Genomic DNA, 23,031 nt, shown 5'->3' with positions numbered 1-23,031 from the left:
GGAAGAGCAGAGCCCTTCCAGGAGTGCAGGCAGAGGTGTAGGAGCAGCTCAAAGAGCACAGCACACCGGCAGTAGGTAGCAAGTCAGTGTTGTTTATTTGTTTAAAGCCAAATATAAACAGGAAAGGAATGAAATCATTTCCAGCCTCCAGCTGTCCAGGAAAATACCTGTTTATAAATAAAAACGGAGAAAGGAGATGTCCCCATCTTGCAACCTCAGCTGTCAGTGTCAGGGGCCCTGGGGCTCAGGGCTCCTCACCCTCCATTCCTGGGCCAGCAGCTTTCCATACAATGTGGAATTTTGCCCAGCCGAGGAGGAGGAGGGCAGGAGGTGGGAAATACACACAGCACTCTGTCCCTGCTGACAGTCCCCGTGTCCCCCACGGGGGAAGAGCTAGCAGGGAGGCAGGCAGGGCCCTCAGAGCTGGGATATCCCTGGAGATGCCCAGAGTGGCTCAGGACAGTACCTGGAGCCAGCTGGTGTGCAGGTGGAGGTGGCCTGGAAGGGACCAGGAGATCCCAGGGACCCTTCTCCAGCCCAGAGCAGCCCTTTCCTCCTCTCATCCTCCTGCCCCAGAGGTCACAGCTCTCCCTGGCCCCAGGCAGGGCTGGCTGGTCTGGATGCTCCTGGGGCTCGGTTTTCCTGCAAAGATTGGAGACAAGCTACCATGGTTTGTCAGAGGTCTCACTGCCTGCCCTCGGCTGTGTCAGGCTGCTCTGTGTCCCTCCGTGTCAGGATGGCTCCAAAGGGGTTGGAAGAGCTTCCCAAAGGATCCAGGAGCTGTCCCTTCCTGCCCCTTGGCTGCAGGAGGGCACCAGCAGCTCCTCAGCCTGGCCCGGAGCAGCAGCACACCCAGACCTCGGCCTCCAAGGGTGGAGAAACCTCCCGGGGATGCTGCTGCCCCCAGGACAGTGCCTGGGAATGGCACTGCCCGGGAATGGCACTGCCCGGGAATGGCATGGCCCGGGAATGGCACTGTCCAGGAATGGCACTGCCCGGAACTCCCCTGAGTGCCAGCACCCAGTGGCAAAGCCTGGAACCAGCCCTGGCTTTTCCTCACCACCCAGACAGTGAGCACTCCTCACTTCCTGCCCCTTCCCAGCCTCCTCTTCCCCCATTCTGGATTTTTCTCCTTCACCGCCTGGATTTTCACATGCCAGCACCGGGGCTGTTCTGTCCCCAGGATGGGTGGCTGTGACATGGCAAGGGAAGGGAGAGCAGGGCATTAACTGCAGGGAATTCACCCCCTGCTCCCAAGGACTGTGGCACTGCACAGGAGAGACCTGGTCTGGCTTTGCACCTGGTGGGAGAGAGGGGAGGCAATTCCACCTTCTCCAGAAAGCCACACAGGGAGAGCTCCACACAGACAGGACAGTGTCAGCACCACCTTTAACACGGACACCACGGACCCAGACATCACCACAGACACAAGGAGCTTTTGGGATCCACTGCTGTCCCCTTGGGCAAAAGGTGACAGTGCTAGAAGGGGAGGGGCACAGGCAAACCCCAAATGTCACCCCACCATCCCACAGAGGTGTTCCCACAGTGCTGGACTGTGGATGTGCAGCCTGTGGGAAGCCAGGTGCATTCCAAGAGGCTGTTCCAGCATGGACACAGAGCTGTCCTGGGGGCTTCCAGATTTCCCTGGTCACCCTGGATGTATCCTGGGGGTTTCCATCTCTCCTGGCTCCCCTGGATGTATCCTGGGGGTTTCCATCTCTCCTGGCTCCCCTGGATGTATCCTGGGGGCTTCCATCTCTCCTGGCTCCCCTGGATGTATGCTGGGGGTTTCCAGCTCTCCCTGGTCACCCTGGATGCTGGGCTGAGGCCTCCCACAGCAGCAGGTGCTCACAGGGGAGTTTCTCCTCCCCAAGACCAAAGACTCCACCAGGGCAAGCAGCACTGGAGGCAGTGGGGACACCTGTCCCTCATGGGAGACCAAGGGAACTCACTACTCCCTTTGGGTTTGTGTCAAACCCCAAAATCTCACTTGGCCCCTGGGCTGAGGCTGTGTGGAAAACACACTGAAGCAGCCCAATCTTTCCAAATTTGGCACCTCCATGGCTGTGTTGGTGCTCTGGGTGACCCAACACCCACAACCCAGGTGTGGATGTGGGCAGCGCCAGAGCAGGCAGAGCTGCCTGAGGTCACAGTTCCTCCAAAAACTCCTGCCAGAGTTCCTCCAAAAAATCCTGCCAGATGAGGATTTAGTTCCAGGGCTGCCCTGAGGACCCAACCCTTCTGCACCCCAGGCCACAGCACTCTGTGCTCCCACACTTCCTCCTGGGCCAGGCTCCTCTCAGGCTACGAGCACAGCGTGGCCCCAAGAGGGACAAAAAGGGCCCTGCTGGCTGCTCTGGACCCTGAAGCCCCCAGCAGCTTCAGGGTTGGCAAGCACTGGCCAGTTCTCAGGGAAAGTCTGGGTGCTTTCTGCTGGCTCCTGTGGCTCTTCTATGGCACGGCTGCAGCGCAGGCAGCTCCTCGTGCTGAGGGCTCCTGTGAGCTCTGGAATTCCCTGGGTGCACTGGAGGGAGGCCCAGGTGGCAACAGAAGGGAGTACAAAACTCCAGAACCTTGCTGGCAGCCGGGAATGGGGAGCCCAAGCCCTGCTCTGCCCCTTCTCAGCCACCTTGGGACCCACCACCCCCATTCCCAACCTTGCATCCCTGCCAGGAATCTTCTGGGATCTGCTTTCACAATGGGTTGGAGCTTTGGGGTCTACTCCAGCCCTCAAGAACAAGAGATGGAATTTCAGATTCTTTGCCTGAGGATTCCCTACCCTGCTTCAGCATGGGAACTCCTCCTCCCTCCAGGTTCCTGTCAGGACAGACCTGGGATAGTGAAGGTGTCCCTGCCCATGGAACAAGAGGAGCTTTAAGGTCCTTTCCAGCCCAAACCATTCTGGGATTCTGACTCTTTAAAGACAGAGTGCTTGGAGCAGAGCCCCCTCAGCATTCCTCACTCTCTCCCCACAGGCTGCTCCTTCTGGAGCCCCAGATCCCTGCAGACCACCACCACCAAAGTGCTGGGCTCTCAGCATTTATTTCCACAGCAAACCAGTGCTCAGGGTTGCAGGAGGTGACATGCAGGGCAGGCATTGCTGGAGAGGAGGGCTGTGATTCCATGTGGAGATACCTGTAGTGCGTGAGAGACTAAAGAGCATCCACCTACCTCTACAGGGCCCTAATTGTCAGCTCAGAGAGAAGAATTACTGTGTTGCAAGTGGACAGTGACAGGAGACACGAGCTGCAGCTACTCTACACACATTGCTTCAGAAACCACAAAGATATGCACAAACACTGTGTCACTCTGCACCCCACAGCCCCTGAGCCCAGAGGAAAACCTCTTCTGCAGTGCTTCTGTCTGGGCCTTTAAGTCAAGGTTAAAAGTCATGTGCCTTGAGCTGCTAAAGCTCTTCCCTTGTAGGCAGCCAAGTCTGCGCCCCCCTAGAATCAGTTTTCTTTTGGCAAGAAGGAAGAAGGCCTCAAGCTGCAGGAATTAACATCTTGCTTCCATAATGGTTTGGCTGACTCCAGGGATGGCCAGGTTCCAGTCATCACTCCACTGTATTGCATAAATACCTATTGGAAAAAAATTTGGAGATGGCAGCGAGCGGCAGCTCCGCATCCATCGAAGTCACTCAAGGTCCCACCAAACATCCCCACGAGGCTCCAACTCCTCCTGGGAACACTCATGGCTGTGCCACGGATCCCACCTTGGACACACACAATGGACAGACCGAAGAACAAGGTCAGGACATGGGCTGGGTGTGTTCAGCAGGCATGGAAAAGGGCCAGGAGCTCCTCCTCTGCTTTCGGAGTCTCTGCTGATGGCGAGGTGGCCACCTGGCCCCGAGGTCAGCACTGCTCACCACCCCACGAGCCTCACTGCTGCTGGTTTTGTGACTGGAGCTCTTTCCCAGGCCCATAAAGATATTGCCAGGCCCAGAAGGATATTCAGGATTGGAACAGTAGCTCTAGGAACAATCAGACTACAGAGATGAAGCAATACCTGACCCAAAAATTCAGACAACAGCGAAACGTGAGAGACTTAAAAAACTATTGCCTGCATGGGATACACTCAAACCAAACCAGACACACACAGCCAAACAAAAATACTGCCAGGACAAGCCACTTCCTTCTCTGGAAGAAGGGATTCCTCCATATTCCACACCAGGATCTTGCTGTGTTGACCTCCTAACAGAAGGAGCAGAATGTGCAGATCCTTCCCAAGGACAACGCTCCTGGCACAGCTGTCCCTGCAAGATCCTCCTGCTGGGCCTCAAGTACCAAAGTGTCCGTGTGCCTTTGGGCCAGGACGGGCAGGCAGACAATGGGAAGATGCTGTAGCACCAGTTTCCAAGTTCAGTGCAGTTTTCAATGCATTAAGCCAAAGGATTGTCACCAAACTTGCTTCCCACGCAAGTTCTGCAGAGAGGGTAAAGCTACACTCCAGCTGCTTCTGTCCCCAGGCTGCCTCTGGCACTCACTCCTTGCCTGAGCTGTAAATCTTCTGCACCGTGGCTCGGGTGAGCTCCAAATCCTCTGGGTAGCGAATCTCCAGCTCGGTGTTTGCCAGGTAGTGAACGCCGGTGAACTCGGAGAAATAGCGGCCGATGTCGGGGTGAGGGATCTCCCGAGGCTCAGAGTTGTACTCCAGGTTCTCTGTCAGGGAAGGGAAGCAGCAGTTACCACCACAGAACAGCCTGCTGAATCTGGGCCTCTCTCAGGCCTTGTGTGTGTTTCTAGAAACACCAAATCTGGTGCCCGAAAGGAAAAAAATACCCTAATGCAGGGAAATGGGCAGAGCAAATCAGTGTGACTGCTCACAGAGCCTCACCTCCTGGTGGCCCCACTGACCAGGGACATGGCAACTGGTTTGTGCCTGGGATTGCCTGGCATTGGGCTGGAGGAGCAGGATGCTGTTCCCACTCTGCTGGTCACAGGGCTCAGCTGTAAGTGTGGGGAGAAGCTGCTGCAGTGAGCTCTGCTCCTCTAATCCCTCACAGCCCTTGGAGGATCTGTGTCAGGAGAGATCCCCCTCAAATGCTCCAAGGTGAGCCCATCTGCACAAGACTGTCCTGGCGGAGGAGCCAAGAGCTTCCTCCCTCAGCCTGTGTTTCCACCATGCCAAGGCCCAGCATTTGCCTCCAGCAAAATAAACTTCCCTAAATCCAAGCTTCCCCAAGTCCAGTGAAAAACGCTAAGAAGGACACGTTTAATTCCTCCAGATAACCGGATTAGGCACAAGAGTTAAACAGACAGAGTGCTTGGAGCAGAGCCTTGAACACTGAACCCCAAAGGTGACCCCTGAACACTGAAACCCAAAGGTGACTCCTGAACGCTGAACCCCAAAGGTGACCCTTGAACACTGAACCCCAAAGGTGACCCCTGAACACTGAACCCCAAAGGTGACTCCTGAACGCTGAACCCCAAAGGTGGCTCCTGAACATGAACCCCCCAAAGGTGACCCCGGCCAAGGGCTGCTCTGCTCTGCAGTGTCAGTGCAGAGCAGGGACTGGGAGTAAATCCCACAGGCTGGAGCCCTGCAGCACTCCCCAAATGATGTCATTTTTTTCCAGCACAGTGCCAGATAAAACAGGTAGTATTAGCTAGGGAAAAAAAAGCTGCATCAGGATCAAAGGCTGACTTTGGGCAGGGCAGGAACGAGCTGGGGTGCAGAGAACGTCATTCAGGAATAATCTGTCTCTGAAATCCAGTTCATTAGTGAGAACAGAGAATTCCTATTAATCCAAGCAGGCTCTTTGAAGCTGCTGCATGCCAGGGTGTGCAGCCAGCAGCACCAGAGCTTTCTATGCCTCAGCAGCCTGGTGCAGTCCTAGAGGCTTGCAAAGGACCTTTTTGGATACTGCACCACTGCGGAAAACAATGTGCACTGCTGAGTGCTCTGCAGCAGCATGGCTGAGCTGGGAGCTGTGCTCAGGAGCTGCAGGGATGGAGAGCTGCAGGGATGGAACAGGAGGGATGGAGCTGCAGGGATGGAGAGCTGCAGGGATGGAGAGCTGCAGGGATGGAACAGGAGCTGGCAGGGGAACAGGCTGACACAGGCAAGTTCAGCACAAGGTGGGAGCCTCCTAAAGGTGCTGACAAGCAGTTTTGAGCTATAGATCTCTGTCCTGTGCTGTCACAAAGCAAACAAAACACAGACAAGAGTGGACAGGTACCAAACTCCCTGAATAACACAGGAGTTCTGGAATTAGCTGCACTCAACCCACAGATTTAAAGGAAGGCCTCAAACTGAGGTACATTTATCTATAATAAGCTTGGGGTTATTTCTGAGCTGGTTAAATTAAACTCCACATGAGGATTTGTTTAGGATTCTTTCAGTAAAATCTCTCCCTCCCTCCCCAGAGTCAGGTCAGGAGGATATGAAATAATCATTCCCAAATGATCTGAGGATGTTTTAGAGGGGATATCAATAGCAGCAAGAACAAACCCTTCACTTTTCCCCAGCAATACCAGAACTCTTGAAGGCCACAGAGATGCAATGATAACAGTGTCTCCTACACAGAAATAACAGTGTCAGCCTACCCTGCAAGAACTGTGGGACCAGACAGAGTTCTGTTTGTTTAAACATCATTAGACACAAGATAAGTGATGACTCAGCCCCAGCAGCACTGGGGACAATTACCTGATTAGGTAATTACCAAGATGCACATTTTAATGTCAACTCATGGCACATGAGAATTTCTGGGTTTAAGACTCTCTCAGGCCAAGCCCTGCCTGATCTGAGCCATCAGGATTTGCCACTTCACCTTTCCGGGCTTCTGAATATAAAAAAAAACAATCTCAGGACAGTGGGAAACACCTGCCCTTTAAATCTACAGAGGGAGGAGTGTCCCTGCTTGTAAAGCCACCTATTGTCACACCTCTTGTCACACTCAGGAGACCAGAACATGAGGGAGCACCCAGGGAAAGGGCATTTTGGTCAGCATTTTCCCTCCAGCAGCTTCCACATCTTCCCTTAGCCAAACACACTCTGGCTGTGCAGCTGCCCTGCCTGGATAGGACCTCCCTGTCACAGGGGGAACACAAACACGAGGCAAATTAACATTTTTACAATGTACAGAGTCACAGATGTGCTCCTCTTTTGTAACGTTCTTCAGAACCTCAGTTCAACAGTACTTCCTGTATCCCAGCCACACACTCTGACCACCAGACAAGAGTTTCCTCTTAGGGTTTGTTGCATAAAGCACATGTGACACAGAGATTTCTACACCTCCCTGCACTTTTGAAGAGACATTCATTTTTGTTCTGGTTAAAGGTGGCACTAACAGCCAGGTTACCTGTGTTCCCTGGGTTCCTGGCATGTGACAGTGGCCAGAACCATGCCCTGACCAGCAACCCCTCACTAAGTCCCATTTCCAGGTCCTGTGCAAGGCACAGCTGTTGGGAGCTGCTGACTGACCTTCAGCCTCCAGCAGAAGCGGAATGATTTCTTTCAAAGCAGCAATCAAGGTTCACACCATCACAGTGTCCAAAACACTTCTGGGGTAAGAGGAGATCACACCAGAGTGAGCCTTCATGTAAATCCCAGCAGTGCTGATTTCATGGAGAGCAAACAGAGCAGGCCACGACTCAGGATCATCTCTCCTTCCTACCTCCACCTTTACAACCCTCGTTAACCACACTTAATTAATCAGTGAAGCACCCCTTTGTCCTGATATGGGCAGAGTGCCCACAGGAGCCCCTTCTCACCTTGGGCAGCATATCTGCAGGAGCCATCCTCCACCAGGACGTTGTAGAAGGGCTGGTGGGGGCCGTGGGGGAGGCTGTGCACGTTCATGTTCCGGATCCACTCGTGGCCCATCATGCAGGCAGGATCCCAGCCATAAATCACACAGTTGTAGCCATACCTGATTCAAGAAATTGCACACAAAGGCTGTGGAAACTCCAGAGCCAGCTCTTTTTCCTCAAGATTAACAGAGCACAAACAGGATAGGAACCTCCTGAGAGCTGGCACAAGGAGGAGAGGAGCAAGAGGGGAAAAAAACAATTCAGAAAGACTTTGTGTTTGTATTTTGAGGTGGAGGGAAGTAACTATGAATGACTGCATAAACAGACAGGAATAAACATCTGAAGACAAAGAAAAACCAAATGTGAGCAAGAAAAGAGAATGGCAAAAGAGCCTGGTAGTCAGCAGCCAGAAGAGGAAGGAAGAAATAAGGAAGGATCAACCACCCTGCTGGGTTGTGTAACTACTCTTGTGCTCATCACACAGACATGGCAAGGCCAACACTGAGAACAAAGCCATCACTATTTACAGAATATTTATGGGGTTAACTGTGAGGTGCTGTAACTGTCACTGCTGATGCCCCTCAAATATGCTCTGGATGTCTTGGTGAGTCCGAGGAGTGGCCAAAGCAATACAGTGCAGCAGGAACAGGGAATGAGAGCACAGGGAAACATCCACAAACTGTCCTGGGAATATCAGAATCGATTCTGAGGTTGACTCTCTTGCACAACCCCTCATTAAGTGATAGCTGCTGTTTCCTGAAGAGCTCTGTGCTGTGGGGATGTTACCTGTGTGACAGAGGATGACTCAGACAAGTCAGGCTCTCTGCAGTACAAACATTTGCTCTCTCTAGGTACTCCCAGAGCCTCCCCCGTTTTCCTGCACGGGACAAACGCACGTGCCTGGCATTTCCCTCTCCTCCTTGGCACTAAACCACATCTCACTGCTGTCAGCTCAAACCCTTCTGCTCTGCTGCTACAGAGCTGACTGTGGGGAAGGCTTCAAGCTCACCTCTTGTGTTTCATGATGAGCCCAATGGAGAAGCAAACCTCCTTGTGCTTCTCATCCGAGCGGTGCTTGACCTCGGGGCCCAGCTCCTCCTTGCGCCGCTCGATGTGCTCCAGGGTGTGCTGCACCAGGTACCCCACAGCCCCGTGCTGGGATGGGTCCAGGGCCTGGATGTGCTGCAGGATGTCCAGGACCTTCCAAACCACAGCAAAAACAGGGTCAGGACACGTCCCTGCAGCAGCACAACTTATAAACTGTCGTAGGTTATTTTCCATTTCAAGGGAGGCTCCTGCCTTCCTCAGCAGACACCTCTCTTTTCACACTCAGACATAAACACATACAGAAGGATTGCTGGAGTCAGCTGCATGTGAGTGCCCTGAGATCTGCCACAACATCTTCCACACAGTTCTCTGCTACAGCTTCATGTTCAGCCTGCACACAGCCTGTTCTTATTCCTTTTCTCTTTGTAAAGCTCCAGCTTCAGGAAGGGCACTGGAGAGCACAGCAGCTCCTTAAAACTCAGCCCCACGAGTTCATCATGTCCTGTTTAGTGCCCACAGACCATCTCTCAAGGTTTGTGGTCATGAGAATGCAGTTCCCAGTGTCCCAAAAATGCTGCTGGGAAGTGATTCCAGGTGACTTCTGGTGCTCTTGAGAACTAATATTTTAATTTAAAAGAGCTTCTCAGCATGTCTGTGAGGAACAAAAATAGGGCAGCACAGGAGAAAATGGAAATAACCTCCATGATGCTTTCCCAAGGAACAAGACAGAAAAGCTGCTTGTCTCAGGCTGCCTGAAAAACACAGAGTAGCAAGGTCTGCAGATCCACAATTCCAGCCTCCCAGCACCCTCTGGCACAACATCAGAGCACCTGCTGCCAAGTCTGTTAGAGTCAGGCAAAGCAAATTTTAATTTTTTGGTAAAAGCAAAGAAAAAAACCCCAACCTCTTGTGTAAACACGTTGAGAAAAGACAGGTATCTGTCTCAACATCAAATACCTCAAGTCCCAAAATCTGCCACACTTTGGCACCATGTAAAATGATTGTCTCCTTCATCATAGGTTTGGTCATTAAGTTCAGAGCAGCAGCAGAAGAGGAATGGAAATCTCAGGCTGTTCAGCATGAACAGCAGCCAAAAATCGAGGAAAATCAATTTAAATAAAGAACAGGTGAGTAATTCATGAGAAGAAACACAGCACAGGCTTCTTGGCCACTTTAATCCTATTAAGAATTAAGAAGGATGTGAAAATCCTGAAAAATCCTGAAGTACGGAAGTAACCACAGCTGCCAGAGATTCTTGGGAGTTTTATTTACTGTTATTTACAAATATTTAGGGCAACATTAAGTGTAGCTCTGCAGGACTTTTTAGATTTCCTACCCATCCATAAATCTGGCAGCCCCTGTCAAAGCTGGTACATTGTGTCCTGTCAGACACAGCATTCTCTCTGGTTAGCTGCAATCCTGCCTGGCAGCCTGGAATGACTGGATGCAATCCTGAAAAATCCAAATTTGCTAATTTCCATTGCAGCTGTTGCAGAGAACTCAGTAAAACTCAGCCCTGGGGTTGGGTTCTATGTTCTGGGGGCTGCAAATCCAAGTCTGGTGCTCTCCAAACACATCCCTGAGTGCCAGGAAGATCTTTCAGTGTTCCCTATTTATGTCCAGCTCACTAAGTCCCTCCCATACACAATTTTTTGGTGCTGGTTTTTCTGTACTAACCCTAAAATTTGCTGCCATAAGAAAAGAAGGCCAAGCTTAGCACAGTTTGCTCTTCAAAGGGAAGGAGGGAGCTTCTCCAGCAGTCCTGTTCCAGTTGATTTGGCGGGAAGAGCTTTGCTTCTGCTCAGCTGTCCAGCTCCTGTCCAATACTCCTGTCCCCTTCGCAAACCTCACAGGTGGAACTGGCACAGGCTCCACTGAACCAGCACAGGAAATTTTGAGTAGGAAAAACTTCTGTGCTGCAGTGACACACTAAAAAAATCAGACTTTTTTGAGTTACAGGCTCTTCTCTGTGCCTTCTCCTGATTCAGTGAAAGCCTTGGATGACCCAGACAACCTGTAAATCTCAGCGCCTTCCTTCCCACACTCCCAAGATAACAGGACTGGAGTTGTTACCCTGAAGGAAAAGGAATTCCAAAGACAGGAATATCAAGGTTCTTTTTTCACAAGAGCCACAGACTGTGTGGCCAAAGTTGGGAGCACAGCTTTGGTTTTATTTATAAAAGATAACATCCTAAAGTTTTCTGATAAGGTAATTGCTCCCTTTCCAGGAGCCCAGCAGGAGTTTTACCACAATTTAAGCACAGAGCAACAGGATACTCTTATAACTCACAGTCCATGGTGTTGGTTTCAAGACAAGCTGTAAATAATAAATTATGACTCAAAGCTGCTCCCAAGTCTCCCCTAGGACAGGCAGCCAAGAATCATCCACTTTCCCTGCTTAAAATTGATTCTCTGCAACGTGAGAACTTCTCCAACTGCATTTATTACAGAAACAACTTGTGTCAGACTGTAATGCAGGCTGACATAGCCCAAAAATCAATAACCCCGTGTTAATAGTGCTCAGCCTTCCCCAAAGCATTCCCCTGAGTGCCCAGGTACCTTTTCTGGCCAGATTCCCAGATGGAAGTATAATCTGGCCTGGAGCATGAGGTGCTGCACATTGTCTGGATACATGGCCAGGTACAGGTCCAAGGAGTCTCTCAGGAGCTGGTAGGACTGGTCAGTGCTCTCTCTGCCAGCAGAAAGGAAACTCACCTGTGAGCCTCTGCAACCCAGAGCTCCCAGGGACAGGGGGAGTCCCCAGAACGGTGCTGCAGGTACAGCATGCTCACAACAGTGACTCCAGAATGGATTGTCACTCACCACATCAGCTTGCTACAAGGAAAAGCATTCCACACCTGATTACTGAACTCTGACCTCCCACCCACTGCTATTCTCCTGGGTCAGATGATCCCACACAGAGAAATCACTCTCCAAGACACTTCCTTTTGTTCCCCTGACACCTCAACAATCCTTCCACTTCTGTGAGTCTGTCTCTGGCTGCTCGGGAAAGGGATTATCAGGAGGATTTGGAAACAAAACTTAATGTTCTACACACCAACAGGATCTCTGAAAATGCTCATCTGAACGTGGGGGTTGTGCCTTCCACATGACAGGAAAAGGCTCTGCTCTTAAAGTGGACAGTCCCTATCAGCTTTTCACAGAGAAAATAAAAATATCTTGCCTATTTTCTTGAGAGGAACTAGTTTCATAAATATTTTTGTTTCCCCTCAGATGCAGGTGATTAAAATGCTTTGTGACACAGGGAATTTTCAGCATCTCAGGAGGTGAGCGACACCTTTTTGAAGCAGCAATATCAGACATGCAGATAATGTACCCCAGGTCCTTTTTCCCAGGGTATGGATCCTGAACTCACCTCTTGCCAAGGTTCAGGAGGTTCCCCACCATGCGCTGCAGGACCTCCTTGGAGGTCACCACTCCATAGAACTCCTCTGTCACGTGGTGCCCGATCAGGTACTCGCACTCCTTCACTGTCAGCTGCTTGCCCTTCCCAAAGGCATCGATGTAGGTGTAGTCAAAAATATCTGTGCTTCTGAAGAGGCAACAGAGAGCCCAAACTGTGATCAGGGTCTCGTGGTAAAGCAGGGTTTGCTGTTTCTGTTCTTCCCTCAGCATTTCCAACCTGTGTCCTTCATTCCTCAGCTCCCTCCTAAACAGAGACTACCTGGTCCATAATTCCCACATCACCTCATGGGTACTATTATTTCAGGAAATCTGTTATTATTCAGCAGCAGCAGAACTGAATTTCAGGAACACTTTCTTAAAGATCTGTTTTTTCCCCTCTGTATAGGTTACAATTCCATGTGGAAAACAATTGAACATTCCTCTCTAGGTCTAGAGCAGGAAATCTGTTACCATTCAGTAGCAGCAGCTGAGTTCTAGGAAAACCTTCCTAAAGATCTGATCTTTCCCTCTGTACAGGCAGATGGAACACAATTAAACACTCTCACATAGGTCTGGAGCTGTAAGTATGTTCTGGTTTTTGTCACTGTGGGCACAGTTTCAGAGCTCAGCAGGTCACTCACCCTTCTTTCCCTTGACACCATCGCAGTAGGAAATGGCTGGGAAAGTTGACAGGCTCCAGTTTGACTCCCAGCTGCCTGGCAATTGTTAAATAAAGCACAGACAAACTGATGGGAATTCCTGTCCTGCGGATCAAAACCTGGGGGAGAAAAATGAGACAAAAAACACAGGCAGGATTCAAGAAAAACACAAATTTCAAGGGTTGATTTCACAGCTGAAAATGCAACTTGACAGAATATGCACTGAAGGGTAACATATTTATTCAAGAGTTGCTCTTCACAGAGATTTGTCTGGCTACATTCAGACAAATAAAGTGCCTTGCAGCCTCCCAGTTTTTGCCTGACACACACACACACCTGGTGAATGTAGGAATTCAGGGAGTTGTAGTAATCCAGCTCATTTCCTTTGTATTTCAGCTGCTCATACAGGACACAGTTCATGGCATCAAGCACCTGCCTCTGAAGTTCCACTTCTGGAATGAGAACCTCTCCTGGAAACACATGCAGTGAAATAAAGACTGAGAAAACAAGAGCACTCAACCTTTATGCAATGAAATCTTCACATGGGCAGGCTCAGACTCTCCTTGAAAGCCAGAAATTACTCAGTGTTTATAAAACCATGGAGCAAGATGCTGCCTGACCTTTGGAGATGATAAACATGCACCTTTCTACCGATGATTTTTTGAGATTGGCAGGAAAGAGGTTGTTTCCCAGTCTCACAGCTCAGCTGTAGATAACAGGACTAATAAGATTCCAGAGACCAATGGGAAAAAATAGAATTGCCCTCCCAATTCTTTCAGCATCAGACTGAACCCCGGGCTATTGAACAGCTGTTTCGTGAATGATGGCTTCAGTAAATGTCACAATTTTGTTTGTCAGGGGATAAAAACAACAGCTCTTTAAGCTGCCACAACTCCCCAGCTCTTTCAGCTGTGCAGAGGTGTAGGAGGGCTCTGCAGGAAGGCACATTTCTGTACAGTACCTGCCTTGGAAGCCAAGCTGGGGTGCCTGGGGTTCTTGGTCCGCAGCACTTTGCGCACTTTGTCTGTGATATCGTCCACCTGGGCCTGGACACTCTTCAGGCAGATGTCTGACAGGGGGTTACAGTACTGATCAATCAAAACAGCACCTGCAAAAAACAAACTGCATAAGAAACAGGACTTCAGTTTTTTCTTTGCTTGGTTTTGCCTGCTCTACATTCCAGGCATGCAGCGAGTGCTTGCAGCAGAACAGCAGAGCTCTGTGTCTGAATCCTGCAGTCATCTCCTGGATTTGTTACACAAAATGCAGAGAGTGAGCTGACATGAGAAATTACCAGCTGAACTCAGTATTGCCCTCTCCACCACGCTGAAAGGCATCTGTACCTTGAGCAGGAATGCTGCTTGGTCAGGCTTGACCAGCTCTGTGCTCACACTGCAGCCCCTGGCACCTCCCCAACAGACAGAGATTTTTATTCAGAGCCTGAAACAATCCCAGCTTCACTCAAACTGCCTCAGCTCTGATTGCTGCCTGTCACATCCTCCATATCATCCTTGTTCATCATTTCCTTATCTGCTACATTCATCTTTCTCTTCCACACCTGCTCTCCATCTTCCTAACACAACAGAACAGAACAAGCTTTCATGTTCCTCCTGCCCCAGCCTCTGCAGGAAAACATTTCCTTTTCACAGAGCCTTCTCCTTGGCACCACTCCTTTTTCCAAAGCCTCCTCTTCAATCTTTGGAATCAGCTGCAAGGATTTTGCATGGACCATACATTTTCCAGCCTCCTACAAGGCTTTGTCAGCATGTCCATGACAGGCCTGTAAATCAAGGAATTCAGCAGGGCCCCATGTCTCCTTTCTGTCTTCCCAGAGTGTTCCCTGTGCTGACCAGGTGGAAATTCCCAAAACACTTCCTGCTGGCACATTAATGGGAAGCAAATCACACATATTTGTCACCCACATGACTAAGTCTCATAATTAATTTGTTTTTTTCTAGAAAACACCACTTTTTACTTTCCCTATCAGCCCCTTCTTCAAAGTCTACTGCACTAACAAGAACCAGCTTTGGTGTTACAGCCTCTTTTGTCCTCTTTCAGGGACATTCTGGAGTGTGTACCAAGAGGAAGGGACTCTTTTACAGCCTCTGGCAGCTTCTGAGCCATTCAGAAGACACAAGGAGAATAATCTATCAGACTGAGGACATGAAGAGCAGAAGAAGCAGAAGAAAGAGCTTTTTCTTTCTTAGCACGTGTAAGTGCCCTCCCACCATGGGACTGGACTTGGATTTGTTTCCCACCAAAGTCTAGCACTCAGTTCTTGAGACACTCCCAGTGCTCAGGCTACAGCAATTCCCTCTGCTTGCTCCCTGCCCTTATCTGAGGAGTTCCTGGGAAGGGGGAAAGCAGGGAGCTCACTGGGAATCAGCTCAGGGGCCACAGCAGCAATGTCAGTAATAAGGATGCTGAGCTACAGCTCATTTTCTCAGCACCTTGTTCAAGATTCCAGTGTTTTACCATTTTCTGCCTTCAGCCCAGCTGTCCAGGGTGATTTTTCAAGCACACAGCACTGACAGCACCCTGATGCCACCCTGACATTTTGATGCAACGCTGCTGCAGGATGGGAAGCATTCCAGACACATCCAAAATCCAGCCTGAACTCTGAGTCATTAGCCAAGGGCTTGCTGGAGTCTAAGCAAGGCAGGCTCCTTGCAAGTCAAAGCATGATGGAGAGCTGTCATTAGGTGCTCTGGCTGGGCTCTCTGCCAAGGACTCACCCTCCAGGAAGGACTGCCGCTCCGTGGGGCGCTGCAGATACTCCTTCAGGTTCTTTAGTATGTTCTGCTGCCGTAGGAAATAGAGAATTTTCTTTGCATAGTACTTCCAGGTGAGACCTTTCCTGCACAGTTAAACACAAGAGGAAGCATTTCCCTAAACAGGTATTTGAAGGGTGAACAGTTGGTTTAAGTTTTAATACAAGTTTACAGTTTGGGTAATTGTTTTTCTCAACAAGCACTGAAAGTCAAACCAAAAGGGGAATGTTGAGAGGAATTTATCACAAAAAGCCACATAACTTGCAAAACATTGCTCCTATCATCTCCAATTTTCATCCCATCACCAATACATTCTTTTGAGAAGATACATTATCATGGGAAACAACACAGATCCTAATTCAAGGAGCTCAGGAAAATCTGATTAAAATCCTATACTTTATTCATAAAACATTACCCTCTGTCTGACTGCATCTCTCCAGAGCCACTCCTAAAGCATCCTCTCAGCATTAAAAATAGATTGATGAGGGACATGAACGTCAGTCCAATAGTATTAAGAAGAAAAACGAAATTCCCCAGAGAAAAACCAACTCTGTAGCTCTGACAAGGCAGGAGGAGATCAACAGTTGCTCTGTAGATGACACAATTCCAAAACTTTTTACGGGAAAGCCCCATCACTTTCTAAAGCCTCTCCATCCTCCTGGACAGCAGGGCAACTAAAACTCATAACATTTTATCTTCTTCCAATAAACTGGGATCCTCAATAGGGACAACTGCTTTATTGGGATATCTTCCAGGGAAGATGATTTAGCCTAATGCTCCTCAAATGGCACTGACTACAGCTTAATCAGGGTGTAATTAGCATCAATTCTGCTTTATGGGGAGGCATTTGGCCAGTGCAAAGCCTCAAAAGCTTTTTAACCAGTTGTCAAATGAGAGATGCTCAGGCCCAGCTCAAATAGAGCTCAAATAGAGAAGGCAATAAAATGGATGGGAAAAGGCAAAAATGAGATGATTGCCATTCCAGTTGGGTTTTTTCAAGCCCTATTAACAGTCCCTCTAATCAAGGCTATTAGGCCCCATTAAGGACATTTATCACAGCTTTGTGTCACACCAAACCCAGCCTGGGTAGGTGGTACCAGCAGAAAAACCTTCAAATAAAGCAAATAAAGCCTTCAAATAAACCTACTCATCTTGCTCAGCGTTAATCAAGGTGATGAGATTACCCAGGCAGATAAAACCCAGGAGTTTTATTTACCACCTGTCTGAATAATTTACAGAACTGCAAACTTTGCAATGGCTGAATTCAACTCAGTTGCTTCTCTGGGGACAAAAACTGAACCAACCTACTCCAGCTCAGAAAAGGAAAGAAAAAGCTGGAATTTCAGGGTACAGGGATTCATGATGGCAATCCTGAAGGATTCCTGCTTCCCTCTGGTGCTCTGGCCTAATCCTGCAAATCAGTCCAGCAAACTGATCCAGGCTTAAATCAAAAAGGAACAAGAGGATGGGAACTGCTTAGGCAGAGCTGAGGGTGCATGGGATATGTCCCAAGAGATGCCATGAGCTGGCAAGGAAATAAACAACAAAAAGCAACACAAAGCCCAGGGATCTTCTTGTGGGACAAGGTTTCCATGGTTTCCTCTGGAAATACTCAATCTGTTGTGATTGTGAAATCAGGCCCCAGAAAGCCTGGGAATGCATGCCATGAGCTGGCAAGGAAATAAACAACAAAAAGCAACACAAAACCCAGGGATCTTCTTGTGGGACAAGGTTTCCATGGTTTCCTCTGGAAATACTCAATCTGTTGTGAAATCAGGCCTCAGCAAGCCTGGGGGTGTTGTTTAATGAGTGACCAAGGGCAGAAGCTGAGGTCAAGCATTAACCAGGGTATTTTTCTCCTTGAACTGGTGGAAGAGGGAAATCCCTGCCATTTCTCAGCCCTCTCTTACCTTCCTTCCATGTTGAGGATACACATCAGCTCATCCTCAAAGAAATGGCTGGGGCACCCCAGAGTCTCAATGTCACTGAATCCATCACAGGGCACCTGCCAAAGCAGACAAGGAGTTATGCACAGCACAACAGGTTCTCCCATAACTTCAGAAAAAGTCTCAAAACCAAATTAGTCCATTTTTTTCAATTTACTGAAGATCTTAAAAACCTCATGCTCCCCAAATACTCCCAGTCTGTACTCATTGATGTATTAATCCATTGAGAACCCCAGGAACATCCTATAGCAATTTCAGCCCAATTCTACAGCATTTAGGGTTGTGATGCTGAGCTCAGGACCAGCAGAGTCACATTTATGCAGGGTGGGCACAAGCTGCAAGTGATTTTAAGGTGGAATCAACTTCTGCTTGTGGTTGACTGAACCTCTCCATACACCCCCTGTGCAGGAGATTCATCCTGGGAGAAGGAATGAAGAGGCAGGAGCCTTTATTTTTTGCAACAACCATTTCTGCATCTATATTCAGAACTGCTATTTTCTTCCAGAATTCAGAATTACTTTTTAAACTTTGGCTGAACTGTAAAAAAATTGGCTTTCAAGCTTTTCACTATAGGATATGGGCTCATATATGGGTTGAAAGCCTTCTCTCAGCTCTGAGCAGGGAATCAAGCTGCAGTTTCTGGCCCCACAGGAGATGGTTCTCATCATGAGGCCTTTGGGTATTGCTTAATGGTCTCTACATGGTCTTTGCATATGTGATCAAAACAGGAGGAATCCAGGAGCTGCTTCTCCCAGTTAATGCTCTGACAATTCTCCATGGACAAATGTCTGGCTGCTGCAGAACAGAGCAGCCAGGAGACACCAAACACCCTCCTGGCCCTGCTGCCTTCCTTCTGCACAGGAGCCATAAAAGGGGGGCTGTTTAGTGGCTCTTGTGTGGGATTTTGAATTCAGCCAATGTTACAGGCAGTATTTATATTCATTTCACACAATTCCAGGCTGACCCAGCTGTACAGCTTGCCAAAATCCACAGCCACCAAGCAAACAGCCCAGTAACTCCTGTCTCATGTGCATGTCAGTGTTAGACACCACATTCCCACCTTTTCCCCACTGAACAAAGAAGCATTTCAGGGTCATGGCTGCCTGGAGAACTTCAAAAACACACTTTGCAACCGAGTGGCCCTGTTGTGCTTTGCTCCTGCACTCAAAGGGCTTGTGACAGCTCTCAGAACTCATCCTTGCACAAGGTCTGCAGCTGTGCTTTGTGTCAACAAACCCTGTGGCCTTCAGAATTCCCAGAGCCAGGGCTGAACTCCCAGCAAAAAGCAAAGAGCTTTTAGGGCTGAATGCAATCCCAGGGTGTGCTGCACTCCACACACCTCTGGATTTGGAACTCTCTCCCCTTCTGGCTGTGTTTCAGCATTTTACACAAAGTCAGGAAATACAAAATCTCTAAATGAACAGCTGAGGCAATATGGAGAGAGAGGCAAGAGAAACTAATGAAAAATATTGATCACAATCAAGGAGGGTGAATCTTTGAATTACTATGGAATCATGGAATATCCCAAGCTACCACAAGGATCACTCAGTCCAACTCCTGACCCTGCACAGATATCCCAAAATCCCACCACATCCCTGGCAGTGCTGTCCAAATGCTCCTGGAGCTCTGGCAGAGCCAGAGGCTGTCCCCACTGCCCTGGAGAGCCTGGGCAGTGCCCAGCACCCTCTGGGGGAAGAAGAGCCTTTTCCTAATAAAAATAATAATAAAGACTAGACAAACACATTTTTAAAAGGGAAAAACCCTCTAAAAAATAAACAACTTTTGAATGGTTTAAGAATTTTTAAAGAATACACCCTGGTGATGTGAATGCTCAGGCAGTGCTGAGGAAACAGCCTCAGGCTGCTCCGGGGGAGGTTTAGGTTGAATATTAGGAAGAATTCATTAATGGAAAGGGTTGTTAAGCATTGGAACAAGCTGCTTAGGGAAGTGGTGCAATCGCTGTCCTTCGAAGGAGTTCAGTTTTCTGGACCCTCGTCAGGAAAATCTCCTGGCAGCAGCTGCTGTTGGGTTGGTGCAAGGATCAGTGCTGGGCTCAGCCTAAACCCTTCTGGCAGCAGACCAAGGGCAGAACGTGGGCTCTTGAGGCTGCATCATTTGCAAGCCCCAACATTTCTGAAAGAATAATAATAATAATAATAATAAGGATGATGTTCTTTGTGTACTGGAGATGTCAGCCCAGGGTGTTGTGAGAAGTCTCAGCCTCTCTGAGCTCTGGTTTCTGTCCAGCAGATGAAGCTGTGAGACCTACACAGGCAGCCCTACAGACACCTGGACTGTGCTGCTCTCAGCTTCTCCTTGCAGAGGGGCAAGATTTGTTTTCCTGAGAGAATTTAGGAATGTCAGCTCTGGCTTTTCAAAGATCCTCTGAAGGGTTCAGAAAATGAAGATGTGGTGCTTAGGGACACAGTTCAGGACTTGATACTGAAGGTCTTTTCCAACCTTAATGATTCAATTACTGATTTTATTAATGATTCTATTAGACAAGTGGCAGGGCTGCTGCACACACACACAAAGAGAGGAGGACTTACATGTTCTGAGAAGAACCTTTTGGAGAAGGAGGCCACAATCCTCTGTGCCTCCAGCCCCGCGTTGTGCCGTGCCTTGTACTCCTCCAGCCAGCTGACACTGTCACTGTGGCTGTAGTACTTCAGCAGGGATGGCCACCTGCACACACAAACCAACAGCATCATCAATATTTCACCTCCCTGAGAACCTCCAGAACGACTTGAGGAGCTGAGACAGAGCCCAGACACTGCCCAGCTTTAAACTGTATTAAATTACCTCAGACATCAAAGCACAACTCCCCAACTGCAGCTGTGCATTAATGATTATTTAAAAGCAAGCTCTCCTAAAGCCTTCAGAGGCTCCCACTCCAGGATTTTAATACCTAAACATCCTAAATGCTTCAGTTTTATAATTAAAAGAGTTTACCACAAAGAAGGAAGCCAACCTGGCACTGAACAGAAGGGGAATTCTCTGTCCTGTGTTCTTCCTACCACCTCGGGGAGCTCATTAAAACACAGCTCCCTCCACTGCCCTTGCTGGTGGCAACATCTACGGGAGGAAAACACAACCTGAAGTCAAATTGTGACAGCTAAATGCTTCTGCAGTTTGACAAGAGACAAGAAATAATTGTTTGAAGGAAAAAAAAAAACCACCTCACACTTTTTTTGTTAAAAAACCCTCCTTTACTGAGACTTAAAGACCACACATTTCACAGCTTATTCAGAATTTCAAGGTTCAGCTGAAAATCCAACTTCAGGGCATGCTTTGGGGGCTGTTAGCAGCACCTTTCTGAACAAAGTGGGTGTGTGGTGCCACAACACAGCTTTGTGCCATAAAATAGGTGCCAGCACTGCAACTCCTGCTGCTGTGAAGACACCAAGATCACTTGTGTGAGAAACATGAACAAGAATCAGCACAGATGGAAATATTTTGGAAATGAAGCTGAGAGAAAGGAGTTTCTTTTCATTTGCTGGTGGATTTATTCCACATTTTGAAATGCTGTCCATTATTACTGGTTTATACAAAACATTTTCCTTTGCCTTAGGCTCTTTTCAGGTTATATATATGTATGTATATTTATACATTTGATTTACCAAATATTGAAATCACTCCTCCTGTATAATAATTATTACCAGTGTCCAAAGCACACCTGGAAGATATTTCACTGCTGGTTAATAATAAAACTCCCCTGCACTTGTCTCCACAAAATAAAGTCAAATAACCACACATTACATAACAATCTCTATCCTGATGAATCCCTGGCCTTTCAGTCCTGCTTAAATGCAGCCACCTCACAATAACCATCACAGTCCTCTGTTTTGGGATGAGAAAGGAGAATTTCATGGCTTGGAAGGACAGTGGGAATTCTGGAAAGATCAAAGTGCCATTGCTCACAATGGAATCCAGCCAGGATGGCAAGGTCAGGGTGAAGCCACCTGCCAAAAATTCCATTACCAAGGAGAGAGGAGGAGAGCAACGTGTGCCAATCACCCACCACATCCCATTCCAGCTGCTGGATCCCAACCAGGGTGCCACTTGCAGGAACTGCAGCCACTGAACTGCTGAAAGTCAGCCCCAGAGCCATGCCTTGGAGCAGTGGAGAAGCTGTAATTCCTCAGCAGCTTTTTTACCCCTGTGAAAAGGGGGGAAAGGGAACAATCCCCACACTTGGGCTGAACTGAATTTCAGGAGCAATCTGGCAGCTAGAGAAAGCAATTCTGCTGCTTTTCCTGTGCCAACACAGACAAAAGCAGGTAAGAGATGAGCCTGGACAGCCTCAGGGACGAGGAGAGCTGCCCCCAGGGCTGCTGAGACCAGCACAGCATCACCAATATCAGAATCACCCTTCACCCCAGCCAAAATATGCACAGTGCCCCGAGCACAGCACCCTGGGGGAAGCAGAACAGCAGCAAAGCCCCATCCCAGGACCTGGGTATCTGTGAGAACTGCTCTCCCCAAATGCTCACACACAAACACCTCTCTGCTGTCCAGCACCAGTCCTGAGATGGGTCTTGGCTGCTGCTTTGGAACTTTTGGAGGGGTCAGGGAGGCCGATGCACAGCCCCAGCGCACGATTCCACTGCCAGAGCCCGGGCTGGCCCTGGGAATGCAGGGGATTCACGGGCCGCGGTGTGGAAAGGACCACAAACCTGCTCTGGGCCAAGGGGGATCCCCCGCGAGCAGCAGGCCCGGCCGGTCCCTCCGCGGGAGCCGGGAGGGCAGGCAGCCCCGCAGAGCGCTCGGAGCAGCGCACGACACCCGCCCGGAGCCGCCGCATCCCCGCAAGTGTTCCAGGCCAGGCTGGATCACCTGGAGCAGCCTGGCAGGGTGCCCGGTGCCCCTGCCCGTGGCACGGGGTGCAAGGACGGCCCTGCAGCCGCCTCCCCGCCCGCCGCAGGCTCACCCAGCCCGGGCGGAGCTCACCGCCAAGGGATCGAGCGCTGACGGCGGCACTTCCACCGCCCCACGCGACCCTCCCAGGCCGGCCCTGCCCGCCCGACCATCCCCGGTGCCGCGGAACGCCGGCGGTGCCGGTTCCCTCCCGTCCGAGCGGCGCTGCCCACCTGAGGCGGAAGCGCTCCCGCCACACCTTGCCGCGGGGCTGGCACGCCTCGCGCAGCCGGCGGCAGGTGCAGGACACGCGGCCGATGTCGGCGGCGCCCAGCACGTCGCAGCAGAGGATGAGCTCCAGCAGCTCGCCCGGCAGGTCCGTCAGGCCCGTCCCGCCGCCGCTGCCGGGCCCCACCGGGCCCGCGGCCTCCGCCGCCATCTTGGCTGTTTACCTGCGCTCCGGGGCCGCCGGCGCTTCCGGGGAGGGGCGGCCCGGGGAGCGTCCGCCAAGTGCGGCCGCGGCGCCGAGCGCAGAGCGGGCAAGGGAGCGTCGGACAAGTGACGGGAGCGCGGGGCACGGAGAGGGCAC

General features: G+C 49.9%; 2 protein-coding genes across 3 annotated transcripts; one reads left to right on the top strand and one right to left on the bottom strand.

Moving 5' to 3' along the window:
- Positions 1–82: 82 nt before the first annotated feature.
- Positions 83–3,890, top strand: LOC121364849. Of its 2 annotated transcripts, none has more exons than XM_041488509.1 (2): positions 83–928; positions 961–3,890. In XM_041488509.1, exons 1-2 carry the CDS (start codon positions 129–131, stop codon positions 1,196–1,198), a joined length of 1,038 nt encoding a protein of 345 aa, XP_041344443.1. In that variant the 5' UTR covers positions 83–128; the 3' UTR covers positions 1,199–3,890. The 2 variants fall into 2 exon arrangements, with proteins under 2 accessions (XP_041344443.1, XP_041344444.1); XM_041488510.1 differs by having other exon boundaries at positions 83–946; positions 979–3,890.
- Positions 3,891–4,042: 152 nt separating this feature from the next.
- On the bottom strand, positions 4,043–22,907 carry FBXO21 (F-box protein 21). The gene is made up of 12 exons (XM_041488508.1): positions 22,676–22,907; positions 20,135–20,270; positions 17,550–17,644; positions 15,604–15,725; positions 13,830–13,976; positions 13,205–13,338; positions 12,851–12,987; positions 12,181–12,357; positions 11,364–11,496; positions 8,767–8,957; positions 7,719–7,876; positions 4,043–4,664 (listed from the first exon to the last, which is right to left on the bottom strand). Exons 1-12 carry the CDS (start codon positions 22,879–22,881, stop codon positions 4,486–4,488), a joined length of 1,815 nt encoding a protein of 604 aa, XP_041344442.1. The 5' UTR covers positions 22,882–22,907; the 3' UTR covers positions 4,043–4,485.
- Between the last annotated feature and the right edge of the window lie 124 nt (positions 22,908–23,031).

Source organism: Pyrgilauda ruficollis, unplaced genomic scaffold (genome assembly GCF_017590135.1).
Source record: "Pyrgilauda ruficollis isolate IOZ18807 unplaced genomic scaffold, ASM1759013v1 scaffold9, whole genome shotgun sequence".
NCBI lineage: Eukaryota > Metazoa > Chordata > Aves > Passeriformes > Passeridae > Pyrgilauda > Pyrgilauda ruficollis.
The sequence above is the reverse complement of the archived record's forward strand: the minus strand, read 5'-3'. Positions and strand labels throughout refer to the sequence as shown.